This window comes from Strix aluco, chromosome 19 (genome assembly GCF_031877795.1).
Source record: "Strix aluco isolate bStrAlu1 chromosome 19, bStrAlu1.hap1, whole genome shotgun sequence".
NCBI classification, from domain to species: domain Eukaryota; kingdom Metazoa; phylum Chordata; class Aves; order Strigiformes; family Strigidae; genus Strix; species Strix aluco.
In genome coordinates, this window is record NC_133949.1 from 16,177,956 (window position 1) to 16,201,312 (window position 23,357).

General features: G+C 50.8%; 1 protein-coding gene across 2 annotated transcripts in view; it reads right to left on the bottom strand.

The window, feature by feature from the left end:
• Nucleotides 1–2,880: 2,880 nt before the first annotated feature.
• The window catches only part of LOC141932262 (uncharacterized), a 180,028-nt gene continuing 159,551 nt past the window's right edge, over nucleotides 2,881–23,357 (bottom strand). For both annotated transcript variants that reach the window (XM_074845542.1, XM_074845541.1), the window contains 2 exons: nucleotides 3,708–3,921; nucleotides 2,881–2,960 (listed from right to left, as the gene is read on the bottom strand). In XM_074845542.1, coding sequence (XP_074701643.1) covers nucleotides 3,846–3,921 — 76 coding nt within the window. In that variant the 3' untranslated portion in view covers nucleotides 2,881–2,960; nucleotides 3,708–3,845. The remainder of the gene's footprint in view (nucleotides 2,961–3,707; nucleotides 3,922–23,357) is intronic.

Genomic DNA, 23,357 nt, shown 5'->3' on the forward strand with positions numbered 1-23,357 from the left:
ACAGAGTGGGTTTTGATAATGTGTGACAACAGCAAGAGGCTTTCAAGATACACCACATCTGACTGAGGAAAACTCCCAACAATCACTGTTTCTTTCATTTTTTGTTTCCTGTGGGATTTAAGATTCCCCTTGTCCCGTTCCACCTTGAGACATGAACACTGATTTCCTATTAGGATACAGATTTACTCTGAATGCCCATTAAAAATACACAGAATCACAGACTGGTTTGGGTTGGAAGGGACCTTACAACCAATCCAGTGCCACCCCCCTGCCCCGGGCAGGGACACCTCCCACTAGCCCAGGTTGCCCAAAGCCCCGTCCAACCTGGCTTTGAACCCTTCCAGGGAGGGGGCAGCCACAGCTTCTCTGGGCAACCTGTGCCAGGGCCTCACCCCCCTCACAGGGAAGAATTTCTGCCTTAGATCTCATCTCAATCTGCCCTCTGTCAGTTTAAAACCATCACGCCTCATCCTATCCCTACCCCTCTGATCAAGAGTCCCTTCCCCCTTTCAGTCCTGGGAGGCCGCTCTAAGGTCTCCCCAGATCCTTCTCTTCTCCAGCTGAACCCCCCAACTCTCTCAGCCTGTCCTCACAGGGGGGTGCTCCAGCCCCCCGAGCATCTTCGTGGCCTCCTCTGGCCCCACTCGAGCAGGTCCGTGTCCTTCTGATGTTGGTGCCCCCAGAGCTGGACCCAGCACTGCAGGGGGGTCTCACAGAGCGGAGCAGAGGGGGAGAATCCCCCCCTCGCCCTGCTGCCCACACTGCTCTGGGTGCAGCCCAGCACACGGGTGGCTTTCTGGGCTGCCAGCGTATGTTGCTGGCTCACAGGCAGTTTTCCACCCACCAACCCCCCCAAGTCCTTCTCCTTGGGGCTGCTCTCCATCCCCTCCTCGCCCAGCCTGTGTTTGTGCTGGGGATTGCCCAGACCCATGAGCAGGACCTTGCCCTTGACCTTGTTGAACTCCATGAGGTTTGCACATCCCCCCTCCCCAGCCTGTCCAGGTCCCTCTAGATGGATCCTTCCCTCAGCGTGTCCCCGCACCACACAGCTCGGTGTCAGTGGGGAACTTGCTGAGGGTGCCTCGATCCCACTGTCCATGTCCCCAACAAGGATGCTAAACAGCACCGGTCCCAACCCCGACCCCGAGATGCTGCTCATCACTGCTGTCCCCTTGGACATAGACCCCAACTCTTTGAGTGCGACCACCCACCCAATTCCTTGCCCACCGCGCGCTCCATCCACCAAATCCACGTCTCTCCAATGTAGAGACAAGGACAGTTGTGCAGGACAGTGTCAGAAGCTTTGCACAGGTCCAGGTGGGTGACATCAGTTGCTCTGACACGTTTTGCTTTGTCACTCATGCGTTGCTGCTCACCTATGAGCAGACCAAATTCTGCAGTTACTGGCGGAATGACCTTGGCAGCCATCTCCATGAGCAGCATCACAGCAATGAATGGATTGATGGGAATGCAATTGTATTACAGGCGAAAACACCACTGGGCCAGGTTTTAAGAGCCACATTTGATTCTTTACCCAGGTACATTTTCCTTCCACTAGAGCTTTACAGCCTACATTACTTCCCAAATCTGTTTTTAATTGAAGTTGGTTTCATAATGCAGCTACATGTGCACTATTTGATAAATGTGATTTGTAGCAAATGCCCTTAAGCCAACTCTTTAAAGGTAGAGAGCAAGTTTTATAAATGTGCTTCATAAATAGCAATTTTTTCTAATTTCATAGAACAACAAGAACAAATCACTAGCTGCTTTCAGAGATAGATTAGTTCCCTGTAGACAATACATTGATCCTAACAGATTTCCATCTATTTTCAGGACTTTCAAAGAACAGCTATTACTATTCAATTATCATGCCTCATTAAACAACTTAAAACCTGTATGTTGCATGCTTTTGGTTAAAAAAATGTTCACTAACCTTGTTTATGGCATGGAATACAGTGTTTGTTCAGAGAAATCTGGCAGAGCAAGCGTGAGGCCACCCAGCATTGCTACAGCCCTCACTGCTGGGACACTCCGAGGGGAACCTGCCTCAGCCCGTGTCCCCGGCAGCCAGCGCCCGTCCTCGCCCGGCTCTCGGGGACCCGCGCGCCTCCCTGCAGGGAGAGACCCCGCGCTGGCCCCTGCAACCGCCCACCTAGAGCTGGGTGGGGGAAAAACCCAACCGCTGCCGCCTGGTACTGCCCGAGGGGAGCCACAAACCACCTTCAGAACACGAGGTCTGTCAGAGCTTCACCAGGGAAGGATCAATCTCCTTCCCCGCCAGCGAGCGCGCAGGCTCTGACAGGACTGCCGGCCTCCCGCAGCTCTCGGGGGGACACAGAATTTTACTGCGAGACACGAGGCACTGTGTAAAACTCAACTGCCCCTGTGTGTTGTACAGCTGGGGCAGCAGCACAGCTCGGCCACGTCTCTCTGCGCTGCCTCCCAGTCAGATGAAAAGACGACGGTAACATTTAACGTCCCCCATCCCCGCCTGTGCCCCCCAGCCCATCTCGGGCGGATCTCACCATCGCCCCTCTGCTCCTCGGGACACGGCTCTGCTGCTTGGTGCGGAGATGCTGCCCCCCCCCGTAATGCTCCAGATTCACCTGAAATCAAAAACAGAGAGAGAGAGACAACAAGTGAACCCACGGCTTCTGAATCTGACTCCAGAGCCCTGACTGAAGGTCACCCCACACCTCTCTTTAGGGGTTATTAATTTTCATGTTTGTACAGTCCTTCGTAAGCATCGTTACATCGATGAGCAATGACAGCTCGTGTACAGGTGTCTGGGTACCCACACACACGTATGTATACACACACCCCCTTACCTCTGAACCGTGCCAAAGAAATTATGTTTCACATCATTTCCAGTGTCATAGTTGATTAATTTGTGTCTCTTTTCTCATTGTGGCTCATCCCTCATTTCAGAGATGTCCTTCAACCAGGACACTGGAAGAGGGCTGAGAAGTGAAAAACAGCATGGAATAATCGAAAGGTAGAGTCTCGGAAAGCCTTTCAAACAGTCACACCTCTGGCTTAGCGCTCCCATCCCACATCGCTTCTTCCCACCTGCAGTTTCTTCTTTAGCGAATTAGCTTTCCCCAGAAGTGATTCCTTGCGTCCCAGTGGCTACAGATTCCCTCTTACATCTTATTAATCAAAGACTGAAGGAGTGAACGCGTGTGTCTTAGAGAATAACAACGGGCCTTTGACAGCTGCACGGAGCCACCGCACACAGAGATACCAACATCCACGTGCAATTTACCCGCCTTCCCCCGCCCCCCTGCCCTCGGCACACTGTGTCTGGGTGGGAAGCGAGTGCTTTGCCGTTCGCAGTTCAGGCACCAGAACCAAAGTGGCAATAAACTGGCTGCAGGGGAGGGTCCCCAGCGCCGCGGCCCCTCGGCTCTCCCCACGCAGGGCGACCCTTCTGCTGGATTGCTGGAGGATGCCCTCTGCCCTGTGGTGCAAATCACAGCCACAACTTGCCACGATACCACTATTAAAACAGCCTGAAAACATCACAAACAGAACTCATCTGGGGCGATGTTTAACCCTAAGGTTTGATGCCAAGGTCAGCCGTCCTTCGGCTCGAGGCCGGCCCTTCCTGCACACCCTCTTTTCAGACCTGTGTTAACGCCGACCTCCGTGCCCCACTCGCGCGCCCTCGGGACGCCGCCATGGGACCCGCTGGATTCGTGTCTCACCTCGAAATCCCACTTTGTCACCCAGCCCTTGTGTCAGCAGGAGAGCCCGGCTTCGCTACGGGGAGCTCGCTGGCAATCTCTGACCTTGCGCCGAATCCAAGCAGCTTTCTTTTCTGTAGAACATCCTCTAATGGGTCATCATCTGGAAATCCCACAGAAGGATACAGCTGCCCTGGGCATCGGTCCCTGAAGTCTGCAGTCCAGCTGACAGCTCCTGTAACACATTACAAGTGTGTTTTAAACCAGGGTCAGTCAGTGTGCTATACCACACCTATTATGTAAATGGAAAATCGATGTACATAAAGCTGCTTGTCTTCCTGCAACTGTAACATCTGAAAAACCCGGCACCAGCCCCAATTATCGTCAAGGATATCTCTCTTTGGTTAGAAAATGGTTTTCCACACCAAACAGATGTCTACTGCAGAGAAATCACACCCGAGAAGAAGTAGTCCAAGCCACAAGATGGACAAGGAGGACAAGGAGAGACCGTATCTACTGTTCAACATTAGCGAGTCTCAGAGGCCGAGGAACGGGGCCCTGGGGCTGCCCCAGCACTGAGACCCTGGCGGGGGCCGGCCCTGACGCGGCAGGAAAAGAGCTTTACAGCCTGTGCTTCTTAATTCTTCTAGCGCATGTGGCAAATGAGAATAATTATATATAAAATTATATGACTCAGGCTAGTTAATTATCAAAGGGAAAAAACAGAACAATGAACAACATTTCCCAAGATTGCCGAAAGCCTTTTAAACCAGGCTGCCTTTCAACAGCAGTTATCAGCTTCTAATTAAACTCAACTCCAAGCACTTTTGCTGAAATGGAGCCAGTAATAGAAATCTAATAGGATGTCTTTTGTCGAAACCATGTGAGTAAACAGTTTGGATCCCGACACAAAGACTGCCTTTTGTCGACTGGCAGAAACCTCGCCTTCGCCTTCTGACTAAGACGTGTATTCGCAGTGAGCTGAATATGGAATCGGCTTGTGCTGCGTTTCTTTTTTTCCCCATATGTATTTTTGCAATATGTGACATAAACCTGCACCAAGAGGAGACTCTCCAAGAGGACCAGTTGAAAGGAACACCCTTCTTTTTTGTTCAAAATCTGTTCTGCGCCTTTTTGGTCAAAAAGGCATTTTGCAATTAAAATCTTCATCAGAAATGGAACATTCTTTCCAGCTTTGGAGATGGTGAGAAGAAAAATATGTTATCACTTGGTGGCATAGGTGGTTGCTCAGAAAACGAGCACTTGCCTTTAAGCATGTCGGAAGCCTGAGTGTGTGATTGTACAACATGGAAACAGTTTGTTCTTTGCCTAATACAAAATTAAACATTATGAAATTCACTGAGTGATATGTTTTGTCCCATGAGAGATTAGCTTCAGAAATACAGAGACAGAAAAACACTCATCTATCATTATCATGCCAGTTTTTAAACAGCTGGAAAACACTGCTCCTTCCCTCGAATGAGCAGACTAGATGAAAACAGCATTCTACCTCCACCTCCCCCCAACAACAATCTTCCCTTTTCCCATGGAAATTTTCTACTTCAATTAAATTTCCTCTTTATTACCAACCCTCCCCCCTTTTTTTTTTTAATTTTTCTGGCACATCTTTTCTTGCTATTAAATCTTTTTCCCCCCCCACACATCTATTTTTCATCTTCTTCAATTGTCAAGAGCAACAACATGTATCCTTGCACATGTACCAGGGGAAGGAGGGATGAGGAAAGGTGACGAAAGAGATAAGAATAAAAAGAGAGAAAAGGTGGGAAAAATCATCCGCTAAAGAACAACTGCTGGCAAGAGCAATGGCTACAGCGGTTGCGAAGTCACTTCCACGACTGTTGAGCTGGGAGCCAGGTTAAGCCCACGGCCCGTTCTCCTCCCTGGCTCTGCCCCAAGCCTAAGAGGGAGTTAATCCCTTGCTGCTCATTAAAGCCTCTGCTCTGCCTTCAGAACTTTTTTTTACAGAGAACAAAACAAGCAGAAACAAGTAATTTCTGGTTTCTATGCTACTCACAAGCTACTTTGACTGGCAGCTTTTCGCATGGGGTACGGAGAAAGGGGAGACCCGCTGCTCCCGGGGCGCTGGGCCCGCGCGCTCCCAGGGAGTGAGACGACGCTCCAAGAGGCCGCTGCAAAGGGAGACTCTGATTTATGTATTTCGCTGATATATTTCAACGCTTGCATTTGCATTTACAATCCAATGCAAAATTTATGACTGTTGAACTTATCCTGTATGTCATAATTAAACGCAAACAATCATTTCCAAATAACTGTTTACCATATTGCATATTCAATTGTGCAATTAATCTCAATGACTCCTTCTCCTTGTAAATAAATATAGGTGTAACATACTCTGCCACAACGCGCTCCCAGCTGCACCCAGCGGAAGATGAAGAGTCAATCTGACATTTCAAGAGAGCGGTTACCTGCTTAATAAATAGATTGGAAACCCTGTCATTTTCAAATAGATGCCTTGTTCTCCTGCTAACTATTTGTTCTGAGGAAAGCCTCCGAGAGATTTATAGGACAAGTGCTGTTTAAACATTAATCTTCATGCAGAGGAAGAGGGAGCGGGCTGCTCTCAGAGCTTTGCCAAGGCATCCCAGACCCGAGGGGGGACACGCGGGAGCCAGCCCTGGACCTGCTGCCAGCGATGGCTCCGCGGCCAGGACCCGCACGACGGCGAGCGGCCAGGGCTCCGGGAGAGGCACGACAGGGACCCCCCACCCCTGAGCAGCTCTGACGACGAGGGGACGTGCTGGGGAAGCTCCAGCGGGAACCGGTGGTGAAAAGAGGCCTTGGCCTAACGAGGAGTAACTCCTGCAAATGGACCCGTCTCTGGGCACACCCGCCCTTGCCAGCCCAGGCGGCCTTCAGCTGGTGGAGCTGGTGCAAACTGGGGGCGCCACCGCAGCCGCTTGCGGAGAAGCCGGTCCACGCTGAGTCAGTGGCACTGCCAGCAGCGTATCATTAGGATTCAGCAGCAGCCTGTTTCCTTTCAGGCATAAAAAATGAAATAGCGATCTGCTGATGGATGCCGATTGGTAGACAGCTTCCCATGAAACAGCGTTTGTCCTGAGAACAAGGTGAATAAAAGACTTAATGGAGTTCAGCGATGCAATACAAATAACGGTGTCCCTTTACATTACCAACAACACACACTACGCTCTCTCCAGATCCCCGTTCTCTTGAATACTCCACTAGGAAGCTTTTTGTAAATAGGATGTCTCACTCAGTGTCCTCTCCCAAACATCATATTAATCACCCTTTAAGAATGCATGATCTCGGGGAGTAGGGACTGCACTGGGTGTGAGGAAGACATCGCTCCTCATTTGAGCTCTGTGCTGACTCCCTACAAGCCCGTGCCATTTCCCACGGCTGAAGCCGGGACCGTAGCACCCCCCTGCTGCAGCTGCCTGTGGAGATGCCACCCGGGAGGGCAGTTACCACCGCGCAGCAGAGCCAGTACCGGCCCCGGGGGCTGCAGACAAGGGGCCACCAGCGGCTGCAAAGAGCAGGAGGGGATGGAGGGGACCTCTTCAGCGGGTCTCTGAGCTCTGCAGCATCTGTGAGCAGGCACAAAGCAGGCTGAAGGGTACTCCACAGCTCAAGAGACTGCTAATTGGCTATGAAGGATTCCTCCTCTCCATTGCGGGTTGGTATTGTCCCCAGGTTGGTGTTAGTGACTGGAAGCTATTTCCACCCAGAGACCCATGTGAAGTGAAGCTGAATGATTGTCCCAGGCTGGGTTCTAGCAGGCTGGTTCCTGCAAGCTCCTGTTCCTGCTTATGCAGAGAAGGAAACGCCTGGAAGTGCAACTGCGAAGAATTAACCATCCTGTGTCACACTCTGCCAGCGGGGTCAAACATGGTCCGTGCAGTCAGTGAGCTGGAGGATGCTTGCAATACCGCTGTGCAACGGCCAGAAGATTTCAGCTCTCTGGGCTGTCAGCTCGCCAGCTCTCATAAGCACCGAATTCCCTAATGAAAGCAAATTCTTTAGAAGTAGTTAATTTTGCATATGTTAATTTTTGTGCTAGCACTATCAGTCCCATATTCACAGTTGTTTATTTTCAGGGTGTTTACCCAATCTTTGCTGTAAACACGTTTTCACAGGTCAAAAGCAAAGCACGAAAATCACCAAAAATATTTGTATCATGAAGATTTTCAGTTCTACAGTAAATGCAACAAGGGAAAAGGGTTTGAGAGAAACAAGAGTTGCAGCAAAGGCCCTGCTGTTCCGAGGACCCTTCGCTGGTCATGCACAGGGCACAGCTCCGTACCGGAGAGATGTCACCGAGCACGACCCTGCCCTGGCCCGGGGCAGCACGGAGCCATGGGCACCTCCAGCAAAGGGGGGCACGGTCACCCCCCACCATCCGCGCTGCCGGCTCAGGGTCAGCCACTGAGTGCACCGAAGCTGGGAACACGCTCTCCTGATGGTTGAGCAACGTCCTGAAAAAACGACCCCCGGGAACCAGCAGCGACATGCATCCGCCAAGGGAATGCAGGGGGACACGGCACTCGCCACCCAACAGCCGCCTGGATTCAGCAGCAAAGACCACGCGGGTAACCCCAGACCGGTTTGCCTTCACTCTCAGCTAGGATCCCTGTCACGCCCGGGCAGGAGGTTACACACGAGGTGGAGAGCTGCGGGGAAGAAAAAGGCTCCTGAAAGACACAGAATCCTCCCTCTGGATTGCACGGATCTAAAGTGCTCCCACTGGGGACTCAAAATTGTGTCAAACAAATGCAACTTATTGTCTCTCTCCCTGTTCTGCAGTCCCTAACAAAGTTGTTTTCATTATCTGGGAAGCCCCTGGTGAAGTGTTAGCATCTTAAGTAACCCTTGTAAGTGGAACCAAATTAGGGAAGCAGGCAGAGAAAACAGATTTCATTTTCTATATATCAGTTTCTATTAGTTTCAAAGATAGGTCTCTATTACACCCAGTCTTTGTCCACGGTCAGAGTGCATTCAGCAAATTGAAATTGAAATGTGTCTGCTGATGGGACTGACGCCGTTATTAGATTTAACTATCAATCACCAGCGGAGTGAAGTGTAATGCAATTCATTAGGCACCAGTCCTACGGACATTTCAGCTGAATCCTGTAGGCAAACCAAAGCTCCCTGCAATGATCATCTGGTTTACAAACAGCTTATGGGGAGTGCCTCCCACGTGCAATCGGGTTACACTTTGATTTTTCAGAATTCCTGCTGCTGCTGGAAAGGTTTCCTCCTGCCCTGCTCCTCCACACGCTTGTGCACAACCCCTTCACCTGCCCAACTCTTCTCCAGCGCCTGCAGCGCATCTCTGGGCAAACGGCTTCTGCTGGACGCGGTGCTCAGGCCACCCTCTGCACCTCACCATCGATGACTCCGCGAGCAGCAGCCCCGGGGACAGAGGCTGCAGAGCCTGTGTCCCCCCGCCCCCGGGACACCCCGGCAGCGCCTCCCGACCAGAGGCTGCAGCTGCTGCCGTAACGGTTCTGCCCGTACGTCACCCACCGGCCTGGGAAATGGGGACGGTGCCCGGGACTTCTCTCCACAACACCCCTCACCCTCACGGCGGGGGAAGGACAGGCCGAGAGCCAGAGCCAAGAAAATTTACCTTCTAATTGCTAACAAACATCGTCTTTTCTTGCAAGCATGTAAACAAGGAAATTTGGCTCTCCCGCTGCACTAATGCGACTTGCGAAAACTAACTTGTAAGGCTGGATGTTTTTTCCAGGGTAAGCCAATGTTCCAATTAACAGTAAATTGCTAGCACTTGGAACGACACTGCATATTAATTCAAAGCAAGTGAATGTTCACTGAATTACCCAGATCGGTAAATAGCTCTTTGTGGGGTGTGTAAATAATCCCAGGGTGTCTAGGAAATTGGGAAAAGAGATTTTAAAAACTACTTTGCCTGGGCAGAGTCGAAATTTTAAAGAAAATTAGTAAAAGAAGGGATTATCAATGAAATGGTTATTTTGATTGTTGTGAGCTGGGTTGGAAGGAGCAGCCCGTGCTGCCCGTCCCACCGGCGCCGCGGGGCTCGCAGCCCCTCTCCCTGGCAGCACAGGTCGGACCCACTGCACGGAGACTTTCCTCGGCCGGGGGGAGGACGGGCAGCCCCCGCTCTGCCTTGTAGCCCCCCAGGCCCCCACGGCAGGAGACCCACGGAGTAAATGCTGCGGTGAAGCAGAAGATGCACAGGTTGCCATACTTTCACCACGAAGACCAAACTCCACTGTCCCTTCAGCTCGGTGGCCATTACAGTCACTGCTAACGAACGGAGGGTTTAATAAGCGCACATGGCTTCGGGGTTTTTTCCACAATTATTTTTTTCTTTTTTAATTCAGCTCCCTCATCACTGAGCTAATGCACTAATGGACACTTACCATTACCTAACTTCCGACCTAATGGGCACAGCAAATACGTGAAAGGCTCATAAAATCAAATTTACTGAGCATCATTCCTTTTGCTGTCCATTAACTGAAACTATTTATTAGGTTAAACAGATCCAGGGTATGGAGTTACATTCATCTTGTATTAATGCTGTTACGGGGACACGTAAGGATCCCAGAAGCTCTACCAGTTGCAGGGGAGAAGGGAGGGTTGCTCTGGTGGCCCAGATGGACTGACAGACACGGGGGCTGGTGTCACCAGCATCACCACGGGGAGCAGCCAGCCCAGACCCCCTCCACCACAGCCACGTTGAACCCCTGTGCCGGCGCCTGTGGGGCTGTGGAGCGTGGGAGGGGTAGACCCTTGGTCTCCACTCTAAACTCCCTGTCTCCCTCTCTTTCCCAGTACTTCTCCAGCAAATAACCTCCCCGCGGCTCATTTCCCTCCCCAGCTCAGCGTGTGGGACCTGAGGAGTCCTTCGGCACTCACATTCACTTGTGCTGCCATCCTCCTCCTCCTCCCCATGCTCTTGGTCACTGCAGAAGCGAATCCCTCCGGGCAGCCAGTGCCAGAGCTCACTCCCCACCCTCTGTGGGGTTCGACACTGGAAGTGTTCAGAATAAACCCAATCCTTTACCCTTGCAGCCCAAACACGTCTGGCCCAGCTCACCGCTGTGCTGCTGCCTGTGCGGCCGCTTGGCTGCCCGGAGACTGAGCGTCCGCCCGCGCCGCCGAGCACCGAGGGAACGTACCAGGAGCGACCAGAGAGAGCTGGAGATGCCTCTGTGCATCCGTATCTATATCTGGATCGATCTATCTACGGCAGGGTCTGCTATAATGGATGATGAAAATGTGCCGAAAGAGATTAGCACCAACGATGCCTTCTGTTTTCTGTCAAAAGATAGAAGTTCAGTTTATGTTCTGGCATTCAGTTCTCTGTAGAAATATAAAGAGCATTTCAATTTAATCAGCTTTCTGAATAGCAAAGAACAATCTGCTGCCCTTAATGGGCAATATCCTCTGCCATCAAGGCTGCCTTTAGGATTTCACTGTCTTCCATAAAAAGCCGTTTTACTGGATTATCAATGAAAAGAACGGCTGTAACAAAAGATGGGTTGATAGCAATTTTTTCCTCTAAGTCTGGCAAATTCCTTTCACTGAGGCAATCACTTACATGATGTTCATGTGCCTTTGCTAAATTCCTCAAGAAATTTTGGAGCTTCATCCCCCAGCGGGCCGGGACTGGCTGTGCCTCTCGCCTCTCCGTCGGCTCCCGGGAGGCCCGAGGCAGGGGATGGCGGGTCCCTCCACTCCCATGCCCTGCTGAGCCCGAGAACCTGCCTCAGTTGTTCACCCTGGAAATGGCACGCAGCGACAGCAAAGCACACGCAGCTTTTCTTCGGGTGCCATTCCTGTGTGACACAGGGTCCAGCAAAACGGGACCATCACTCCAGCAGCCTGAATCACGGGCAAACTCATTTCGGAGAGGGAGGGGAGAGCATCCACGGCACGTCCCCGGGCCATAAAGCATCCCCGGGGCTCTAGCAAAGGTGGGCATGAGGGCAAAAGGCAAAATACCATAAAAATAATGCACTGCTACAGGAAGGATGCAGGAAAGTTCACGACAGGAGGGCCCTGAGCTGGAAAATAGTTTGTTACGTGAAAATACCCAGGTAGTGGTGGAAGGCACAGCACTGCTCCTGACGGCATCTCCCGGAGCCCTGAGCAGCCCCGGCCCCGCGGGCTGGGCGGGTCTTTCTCGCTCGAGGCGGCGGCCAACACTGCTCCTCCGACTGCTCCTCCGCGCCAGGCACGACCGAGGCCAACCAACGGCTGTCGTATGCCTGGGACCAGAAAAACGCTGTTAACCTTAATGACAGCGCCTGGTTTATAAATACCCAAAACAGAGATAGATTAGATGAACTTTGAAAACTTTCATATATATTTTAAGAGATCTTGCTTGCTAAGCTTTTTTTTTTTCCTTTTCTGAACTCCCAGGGCCCTAGTAAAGTCAGTCAATACACCATTACAATCATTTGGGGAACAGTAAAGCTTTGAAAAATAGCATTTGCACTGTGGATTTATAGAAACCATTTGAACCACAGTAAGCCTTGAAGATAACTCTGAAACATTTTGATTTCTCCATAATTTCCTGAGAATCATTAAAAGAAATGAAAACTCTGCACCCTCGACAGACACAGGCTGGGAAAGCACAAGGAGAAAAAAAAATATTGTCACTACTTAAGAAAGTTTGTAAGGAATGTCCCAAAAGAACCAGCTCCCTCGGCAGGAGGGAGGCAGCTGGAGCTCACACGTTTCCATTCCCGTAACACCAGACACCCACCACGACGCCCGCGGGCTGGCGGCAGCTGGCAGCGCCCAGGCCAGGCCCTCGCCCCTTGGGGTGCTGCCACCCAAACACGAGAGCAGCAGCTCTCACTGCATCTGAGTAATGACATTTCAGACTTAAAACCAGTGCTGCACCCACAGTTCACTATGAATCAAACAGACGCTTTAACGTCTCCTGACCTACTTCTGCTTAATAGTATCTGCTTGAGATAAAACCCTTGCTCGGGATTAAAGCATTCATGGCACATGTCCAAAGGTCAAGAAAGGCCACGCTGGAACCACAAACTAAGAAAACTGCTCTTGGCAATTTCAATGTTGCATTTTATCTCCAGGATAAGAACAAAAACTTTTTAAAACTGGGAATTATCTTAAACACCAGTGGGAAGAGCTGGAACCTCCCTTGAAGAGCGGTGGCCTTCAGAGCAGAAACCAGCCTCTAAATGTACCTTTCTTCTTGCAAGTTGAGAAGGCGGCATCAACAAAAACTAGGATCTATTTTTGCTCTTAAATCACACTTCAGTATTTATGCTGTAAACAGGAATTAAGTATGAAAGGATTTGAAGCCATTACAAAATTAAATGCCTGGTTTTCCAGCTACCGGCTGCAGCTCAGTTTTTCTGTCAGAAATTCCCTCCAGGTCCCCGGCGCAGGACGAGGGTGTAGGAGCATGGCCTGGCAGCACGGCGGAGCAGGGACTTGTCTTTGTAGCAGGGACAAATAAATTTCAGCTGAAATTATTATCTGGATAAATCTTTGCTTAAATTGCCATGAATTTACACCATTTAGCCATTCCGCATATCTTTCCCTTATTTATGATCTTCGTTATTGCCACTCAGATTCCTGTGCCCTAGAAGCGGTTGGGGAACAAACCAAACCCAAGTTTGGCACCTGACGGAAACCCCGGCTGCCCTAAACCCCTCGGCGATGGTGTTCTGGGGCGATGCCCGAGCCCTGGCAGCGGCCAGGCTGGACCCAGCTGAGTGCACAAGCCCCCACAGCTCCTAAACCTTCACGTGGATTCCGGGTATCGCTGTCCTGCAGGTTGTTGCTGGGGTTAATGATAGTTAAGTGAGTAGCTAGGAGTACAGTGCTGGTAGATTTTCGGTTAATTTAGCAGATTATGTCAGAGGTACAGTCACAGGCTATTTAGCATTCTCCTTCATTAACCTCGGTTATGACGAACTGTGCCGCTGTGCACTGCTCTTCAGGCACCATTCATCAATCCCCCTCGACTTGCAGCGACGCCACTTTCTTTTCACTGATGGTGATAGAGCAAAATTTCAATTTTCTGCTGCTTTCCAATCAAGACTCAGTCAGGGCTCAGGCACGCAGCAGGGTCTCCAGGAACCCTTGATGGTGCAGCAAAGGGGTGACTCAGCAGCTGGCACTTTGCCCTTTGAGTTGGGTCGATATTTGAACCAACGCCTGTTACTAGTGGACACCAGGCTACTTGGGAAGCCGCCTTGCAGATGAGCTGAAAAACTGCTGTCCCAAATCCTGAGGGCCTTTGTGGATTTTATAATTTGTATTTAATGATGATTTTTGTCAGAGCTGGCTGACTATCCTAGAGTTCTACTTAAAATCCTGCCTCCTTCTGGGATGCTGAATTTCCGCTCCAGCAGGGACAGAACTTTCAGCCTGAAGCCCCTGCACCGTCAGTGAAAGAGATGAAATCAGATGTATGACAAACTGTTCTCATATTGCAGAGGAAGTTTCATTCTTTCCATTTTCTTACGTTCTTGAAATGAAAAAGAATTCCTGTAAAAGAAGTCCTCTGCAAGAGGAAAAATTTCCATTATTTCAAAGGTTCTCAAACAAAATGTAATTTCACTCAAGCCTGACTGGTGGAAAGTGTTAGAAAACGGAAATATCTGATCTGGAAAACACAAAAGGGGACTGCTCCTTGAGCATCCCGTCACCAGGTCTGAACGCTGCAGCCCCGAGTGCTTTTTCTTCCAAGTTCCCCCTAGAACACAGTGGAACACCTCGGCAGTACGCTGCCTCCAACACCTGCACTTACAACAGTGTCATTTTCCAGTGGGAACTGTTGGCCGCAAGCACCCAGGCAGGCACTAGTCACAGTAGCCGGGTGGCTGCACCCCCGTCCCGCTGCAGAGCTCAGCACCCAGCGCGGCTCTTAATAAAAGGGGAAGTGGTGACACTTCCCTCTGAATCTACTGGCCCAAAAAATAGTCCAAACTAAAACAAACGGTACCTGTCTCTGTCAGGCTGGGGGTGGAAGCGGGTTGCAGACAGCCAGGGAAAAGGCGACCGGCTCCTGGTGCCCGTAACTCGGGCTCTGGCCGCCCTGCGGTCCCCAGCGCGCTGACAGACCCCGCTGCGGGGAGCTGAGGGGGTCTGGTCCCGGGAGCAGCCCTGCGGGTGCCCGGGGCAGCGGGGGGTCTCTGCTGGGGGCCGCAGCACTCCCCTCCCGGCGCAGGGCAGGGGGCACCTGCACAAACCCTGAGGCCTCCTGGCCGCAGCGCGGGCGCTCGAGACGGCCGGTGTCCTGCTGCTGCGGGCCGGCCGTGCCCAAGTGCTGCGTCACCTGGAGAGCCAGCCCGGGCGCAGCAGCACAGATCACCCCTTGTTACTTATTTATGAGAGCTAATTGCATGTGCTGGCATTTAACACGCCATATGGAGGAGAGGCTGCTGGAGCCAAGCTACTAGCAGCTTTCAGCCACCTTTTTGTTTGTTTGTTACTGCTGAACATGACTGGAGCAAGGTTCATCAAACTGCTGCTTTTACTGGGAAAAAATACTTCTTGCAAAACAGCCTAGCTAAAAACCCAAATCCTCACCTCTCTCAGTGGACATTTATGCCACAAAAGAAAGTGGTACGTCCTGGCAAGGATACCAGAGTACCTTGATGCAGCAGGACTTCACAAACAGCACAGCTTTGTGGATATAGTTAAAAAATAACTAGATGTTTGGGTATGTACAGCCACATCTGTTAATTTTAACAAGCAGCACTTCCTCTTGGTATTTGCTCATCTGATAGTAATTGATAGGGGAATAGCCTGGAGCTATTTGCCATCAGAGCCCGCGCATTGCAGACCGGGCAACTTGGGTACCTGCTGCTTTGTCCTGCGAGACCACTGTCCCCAAGAAACCTTTCCTCAGTAATATCTGCTGTTAAATTTGGAGCATCTGCCCCTTTGGGGGAGCTTTTTGTAAGGGTATCAAGGCCTACGTTCAACCAGAAGCTCTTATTGTGGAAACGAAACTAGAACGGTGCACGTCAGTAGAGCTGCATTGCTTCAGCCGTCCAAGAAGCTGATCTCTCTGACATACACACATATAAAAATATATATATAGTCAGTATTTCTCCTTTTCAGATGAGGGATGTCTCCAAAGATAGTGCTGAAATAGACACACAGCAAGGTTGTGGCACTTCTGGTATTTACTGTGTAAGAATGACATTTATGATAATAAAAATGGAAGAAGTGTTGAACAGTAACGATAGCAATAACATTTTGCCAGGGACCAAAAAAAAAATTATATAACATAATGAAAACAGGAACGGAGAAATGGCAAGAAGGGGACTGTTACAGCACGGGGAGGAGCGGGAGCAGTGATGTGGAGGTGGACTCGGTGAGCAACATCTCTGCTGGGGTGGAATGAGTAAGCAGCAAGAAAATAGACACGGCTGCCTCCTCGCTGGAACCGACGGCAGCCAGGAGCAACCTCCGAGCGTGTCCTCCCAAGGGCCCGAGGAGGGGCTACAATAACCGCAGCTGCCTGCTTCCCCCCTTGGCATCCTGCTCCATCAAAGTACCAATTCCCATTCATTTTTCCCTAAGACTTAGCAAAATCTCTTTTCTTCAGGAGATTTCCATGGCTAGAGAATCCTCCCCAAACCTGTTTCCTTAGGAGACACCCTTGACTTATCTGCAAAGTGCTCCGAACACCGTAATACAAAGCTGCTCTCATTACAGTGTTAAATTAAAATTTAGTAGAAGATGCACAAAGCAGAATAAACTTTCAATTAAAATATAAACACTGTTACTGAGAAAGAAAACTGGAGGGAGCTCCTAGGCTTCTTTGCATTAAAAATGCCCAAGATTTAATTTCCCTGTGACATCTCCTTGGAATTACACTGCTAATTGATCAAATTTTGTCTGTCTGTTATTTAAACTTTCAATAAAACTTAGATTAATGGAAGGTGTAATCCTCCCGGGCAGAACAAATATTCCCATTGTTCATGTCAGGTATGGAATAGCAATGCCCCTACTAACAGCTTTTGCATTCAACCTGTGAATATGAAGTTAATCATAAGAGTGTAGTGATTCTTTAATTGCTTGAATGAAATTTTCTGTGTGTCATTTCTGCCTCCTGCTCTCCCCCGCCCCCAGTCTCCACTAAATGCTGGTATAGATCTTTAAAACCATCGAGGTATAATTTCCAGGACTGATTTGTTTTGTTCATGATGCAAATAAAAACCCAGCTCTCCCTGTCTGTGATCTCTCAGAAGGGTGGGAGCATCCCGCCCCCCGCCCCACACTCCTGGCAGAGGGGGTTTCCTCATGTATTACAAAAGGAAGCAGCACAAGAATGCCAAGTGCCCAGTCTTGTGCACGAAAAGAGTAAGCAGGTTTTTTTACCCCTCACCCTACCTTCCTCCTTCAGTTAGGGGGTCAGAACTGAAATCAGCTGGGTTTTACCCCCGCTTGCACTCTCCCGAATGTGGCGCTGGCTCTCCGGCCCGAATCAGACCGGACTGGGAGCAGCTCCAACCACACCAAACCTCTGGAAAGGCACCAACCCACCTCCTTTGCTGCCCCCCGCCCCAGCCATGAGCAATGCAGCAAGCACGGGGTGCTGGGCTGAAACAAAACCACCCAAAAAAAGGGAAAAAGAGAAGTTTTGCTAAGCAAGAGCAGAGTTGTGGGTAACGACAGAGGGTCTGTCCTGTGAGTCCAGCAGTGCCGCCACACACCTCCGGACGCCTGAGCCTCTTCCTCCAAGTCCACTCAGCATGGGGCTGCCCCAAACCACCCCGGGGGGGGGTATGACAAGGTACGAGGTTTGGTGTCAACCCAATGGCCCCCGTGATTTTGCAACATCGATCTCCTGACTCAGCAACAACTCTGTGACCTTCTGGAGAGGATGTTGTTCACTTCCTCTGGCATCGCAGGGACAGGAGCCTGAGTCGGCAGGCGGGAGCATCCCGCTCTCCCCAGGATGCCCACGGAGCCGCCGCACACCCCTTCAGCTTCTGGCCTGGCCTTGGAGGCCCTGTGGGTTCCCATCAGGCTTTGTGGAAATCACTATTTAAGAGACTTTTAGTCACGCAACCCTTGGACACTGACACTCACCAAGCATCCGTCCTCCACAGGCATCTGCTGGTGCTGCAGCATTTAACGAGCCCTTCGTTAGCACAGGCGACCTCTGCTCCCAGCTTTTGAGGATTTGATGATTTTCCTACACAATGTGCATGCTAACACTACATATTTTTGGATACTTCTGGGAAAAACCATTTCTGTTTTACAAGCTGAGTTTGAACAGATTATATAAAGACTCTCCAAGATTCAAGACGTTTTCCAAATTGGTTATTTTAGTTTCCCATCTCAGTGAGGACTAAAGTCTCTTGCATTTTTGGAGGAAACGATTGACAAGTCAAGGTGCCATCTGTGGGCTGAAGCCGTGCTTGCTCCATAAAACCTGAATCAATCTTGGATGAAGGACATGCTACATAAGCGGAACAAGAAAAATACTGTTTGCAAATACTAATATTAACATACTACCAAGAATTAGAGCGTGTTTTTACCATTCTTATTTCACTGGGAGAGCAGCGTATCTGTAGGAAACAGAATATTCGCAAGAGGAAGGACTCACGCAGTACTTTTTCCTGATTTCTGCTTTTCCAGCGAATTTACTATCTGCCAGACTAAGACCTTTTGTACCCCACCGAATAAAGAACAAAGCGGGACACTAACAAGAGGGAGGAAGAAGTTAGGAGCAACATCTAGTTTGTATTCCTTCAGCAGTACTGTTTGTTGTGCAGTGCTAAATTAACTCCCATTAATTCATTGTGAAAACAAGCCTTAGAGAACAGCAAGGAACTTACAGTTTCTTCTGCTGAATTAATGTTGCGTGGTAGCACTTTTTTTTAAGAATAATTAATGATAACTCAACAGTGGAAAAAAATGTCTTTTGCTACATCTGAAGTGCATCAGCAGTAGATGGCTGCTGTTGTACCTGCTGTGATTCCTATGTAAAATACAGCCAAATATTTTCATAGTCATGATTCACCGTTTCATCCTCTCAGGCCTGTGCTGGGTCTATTGCAAATCATTTTCAGGGGAGAAAAAGGAAAAATCTGGTGTATTTGAAACGGGAATAAAAAGGTCAAGTTCAGGCACTCTGCTCACACTGAGCACCGCGTTACCGGGAGCGGGGAGGTGGGAGGAGGTGGCCGACGGCGGCACGGGCAGCTGGGCAGGGAGCGGCTGTCTGTGCCAAGACATGCTTTTCACTAGAATGGCTGGTTCTACTGTTTCTAAATATAGTTTTTCTGATACCACTTAAAACTTAATCATATCCTCAGTGATTCATGCAGGAAGACACTTAGATGGCTGCTGAACTGAAAATAACAGGGACACAGAGTTGAAGAAAGTTGCTCCGTTCTCTCATTCCAGTGTTTTCTCAGCCTGTTACCCCGCGATGCAAGAACGCGCCGGGCCGGTGGCGCATGCGGGACCTGCCGCTGCTGCCCGGCCCAGGTGGTGGGTGTGGGCTGCTCGCGGAAGCCAGCTGCCATCAGCATCGCGTGAGGGACAGGCAATGGGAACAGGGCGGCTGGTCTGCAGGTCAGGCGTCACACCGGGCCCCTGGGTGCCCCGACACGACAAGGGCAGGAGCCCTCGCTCCCAGCCCGCTGCCCGCGCAGCCCCCCCAAACCTCCGGCTCTGCCCGAGCCAAAACGCCGGGCACCGCACTTCTGCAAGGGGCCGAGACACGGCGCCGTGCTGGGGGCTTTGCGAAGATCTGCATAAATGATTTATCCAGGTGAGAGGCACACGGTGTCCTCATTAAAGTATCAGTGTGGCTGGAAATGAAAAAGATTCATATCTACTGCAGGAAGCTTTCAGGGATCAATATGCTCCAACATATGCTTTAATACTTCCTAGGTTCTCGCATGTGTCTCATGAGATTTCTTTATTTATCCTTTTTTCCCCAAGGTTATCAACCCAACTGTTTTCATATGTGCTCTGAAGCAGCAACCTGCTTTTCATAATAAATCTCTTCTATAGAAGAGGAAAAGCATGAAGCCGTGCTTCTTATTCAAATAGTCCACGATAAGATGATGTTGCCACAGAGCCTTAGCTGCTCCTGCTGCACACTACTGTATTTAAGTGCTAAGCACACAGTCGGGCAGATTCTTTTTCCAGGAAGGGGCTAACTACAACTTCTGCTTGCCAGTGCTTTTGTTACATTTTCTCCCCCCCTTGGCCCTCCTCCTCTCTCCGGAGGATGCTGTGTTTTGATGTCTTGGCAATAAAGATCATACAGAAACTAAGAGGCGAGGGGGCTGCACATACTGGGAGTGGAAGAAGCTGTCTGCTCCTCAGTGCTGGCGATGGAAGAGCGCGGCCCACGGAACACGTCTCGGTAGGAAAGAAAAACAAAGGAAAAGGGCACGAGTGTGTGGTGGAGCGTGCAGATGAAGACGAGCGCTGGCTGCGCTGGCTGGCCCAGCACCACAGACCGACTCACAGCCCGCTCTGCAATTTGGCTTCTGAGCCAAGCATGCTAGGAACTAACTGACTTCTCATCAAATCAATTAATTAACAGAGAGAGCCCGAAGGTCCACTTGAAGTCAGTACCTGGCAGGGTGCAGTGAACCACCTCCGACAGCTCCAAAACCCAGCTCAGCTGTAAAGCAGTGGGTGCGCTCAGAGCTGCGCTAGCAGAGGAGGGCTGCAGCGTCCCCCCGGCCCCCTCCAGGGCTGCAGTGTCCCCCCCAACCCCCCTGGGCTACAGTGCCCCCTCCATCCCCCCGTGGGGCTTTTGCCTGCACCCCCTCTTCGCTGTCCCAGGGCCAGAGCAGCCACTGCTCTGGCTCGGGGTCACTGAGTTCACAAAACCGCTAATTGCGGCTGCCTCATTCTCTCTGGCCCGTGGCCCTACCATCAGCCGTTTTCTGAAGCAAATGGAGGTGGTGCAAAAATAATTTGTTAACACCTCCCACATTTCTGTGGTGCCACCGGCTATTTGCTGGAGCCCATCATTGTTGGGTGGGAAGGGAAGACGGAACGTTTCTCACACCCTGGTTTTCTGAGCTGCCTGAGAGCGTGCTGCTCTTTTCTCCAGGCTCTCTCCCCCTCTCGCAATAGAAGTGTCGTGTAGAGAAGGAGCACGGCTGGGTTCAAAGCTGTGATGAAAGACCATTATGCAGGAAATCACTGTACTCCAAATATCATATCCCAGGGGCTAAAATAATAGGACAGAAACAACAACTGCATGAAATCCAAGACCAACAGCAGAAGAGAAAGCCTTTGTCACTGCAGTCCCCTGCCCAAGGGAGCCCAGGCCATCCCCGCACCGCACTGGGAACGCTGCTGATCTGGATTCACGCTGCCACTTCACTGCCTTCAGTCGCTCCTACAGGCCTGCCCTTCTCTGAGTGTGTATCGTACAGGACATACAAGCTTCCTATGGCATGAAAAGGGACGAAAGCCAAAGTGCAGAACAAGTGCCACCACTCGGGGCCCATTTCCCGTAGAGGGGGCGGGGAGCAGGAGGCACCGCCGCTGCTGCCTCGACACCCGCGCTCGCCCCGGACACCACCGGCGCTGGGCAAGACTCGAATTCACATCTCCCAGCTGCTCAACAACAGACTCTGTAACTGTAACTTGTAACCCACAATTCCCACCGACACCTTCTGTGGATAAACAGTTCCATGTCCTCCGACCTAAACGCCTTCGCTGCAGTAGGGAAGGAAGAGCCAAGCAGAACGAGACGACCCGAGAGCCATCCCTCCTCCTGCCACCGACGCGCGGGACGGTGCCGCAGGCGTGCCAGCCCAGGGCCGGTGTTCGGAAGGAACACGCTGTCTGTCCTCTGGTATAACCGATAATGAGCACCGGCTAAAACCCCAGACGAGCAATCATCCTTGTGGCAATGCTGCTGGATCTCAGAGCCAGTGTAAAACTCACGCTCTCCAGATCTGTCCCTGGTTTCTACTGTTTGGTAGCAGAACATGGTGCTGCTAGTCTGCGCTTTCTCACCAAAGCTCGGCTGAAACCTCCTCCTCCAGCTCCAGCCGTACCAGACAGTGCTGACCCCGGGGCGTGTTGTGGCACAGAGGGGGACCGTTGGTACCAAGCAAGCTCAACGCTCTTCAGAGTCCTCCTGGCCGTGGGGGACACGTCCAGCGAGTGGCAGCTTTGGGACAAGCGGCATCAGAGCGGCTCTCACAGCAGACGGGCTGGAGCCGAGCCGGAGCTGAGCCCTGCGCCAAGCAGTCACCACCAATCCCTCCTTTCAGCCTTAACAAGGGGCCATCCTGACCTTTGACCCCTCTCATTTGCATAGCAAGTGATAACTGAATCCCATGACACAATGATTTTCCCAGCTCAGGGGCCCTGGGAACACGGACTTTTTCCTGGCCTTACTGCCTGAGAGACCATTCAAAAATAATTAAAAGATGGAACCTTTTATATGGCTTATGACGCTCTGATCAAGGTTTTTTAATTAACCTATCTTGCTTTAAGCTACCGCGAGTTCATTTCACCCTCGTCGACAATATCATAATGGAATGGACTGTAACACCGCGGTGGCCGCGGTGGCCCCGGCTGCGCAGCCGCATTAACCCCACGGGTGCCCCGTGGCAGGGCTGTGGCAGGGGGGAGGCGGGCAGGGAGCGTGCCGCAGGCACCACATCCATCATTGCTCCCGCAGCCCAGGCCGGGGCATTCCTCAGCGAGCTAAGTGGGAAGCAGCGACGGGTGTAGGGCCAGGACACGTCTCAGCATGCTGCTGCCATCAGGAAGTTCAGTGTCAGGCTGAAATTAGTCAACCCAGTCCCTACAGTCAGGGACACGGGTCCTTCGAAAGGGTAATTTGCTCCATCAATCTGTGCAGAGACATCTAAGCACTCACGTGATATTAAGCCGGTGGGGAGGGAGATATAAATGTCACCCAAGTCTAACTCTGCCGCCTCAGCACTGCACAGAAGCTGCTCTAAAATCAGGGCAGGGCAGGAGTTCGCAGCAGCAGGAACTGAGGAAGATGGAAGACGACCACAACCTGTGATGGTCCTGCCCAGACCCAGCTGGAGGCATGTCAGAAAGGCCCAGGAGGAGGAAAGGATTTAAAGCTCTCCTGTCTTCCAACGTCCTGCTGCCCCTACCAAAGCTTCCATCAGAACCAACTTCTGTTCAAACTGCTACTGTCGGGGTAACCCCCACACTCTGCCACCCCCAGCCCGCTCGTATCTGACCGGGGGGACCACAAGGTCTGGCTGGCTCCACCAGTAACCGTCCCCAGCATCATGGCTTTACCTGTGACTATTCAGTACTAACTGGTAGAAGCAGTAACGCTACGTCTCTCGGTGTTTCCGCTCAAGGTCAAAATATCTAGTGAACTTGATACTGAACAGGAGCCTAAAACAAATTTCGGCAAGTTAAGAGATTTACAGTATGCTGCGCCAACAGCTTTCTGAGAGGCTTTTAAAATAGGCTGTCCTAATAAAGCCTACAAAGAGAGCAATCACATGTTTGGGAAATGCTGAATCATTACTGTTTTCATCTAAACGGCAAGAAAGTGCAGCCTATTTAGTCTGGATAAATCCATTCTTAGCTATTTCTTAAAACAAGTGTTTTTAACCCAAATTTAAAGTTCTGTTCAATAGCACTGGTTTAAGGGCAGGCTAATTAAGCCCAGGCTCTTGGAATGAACATTTC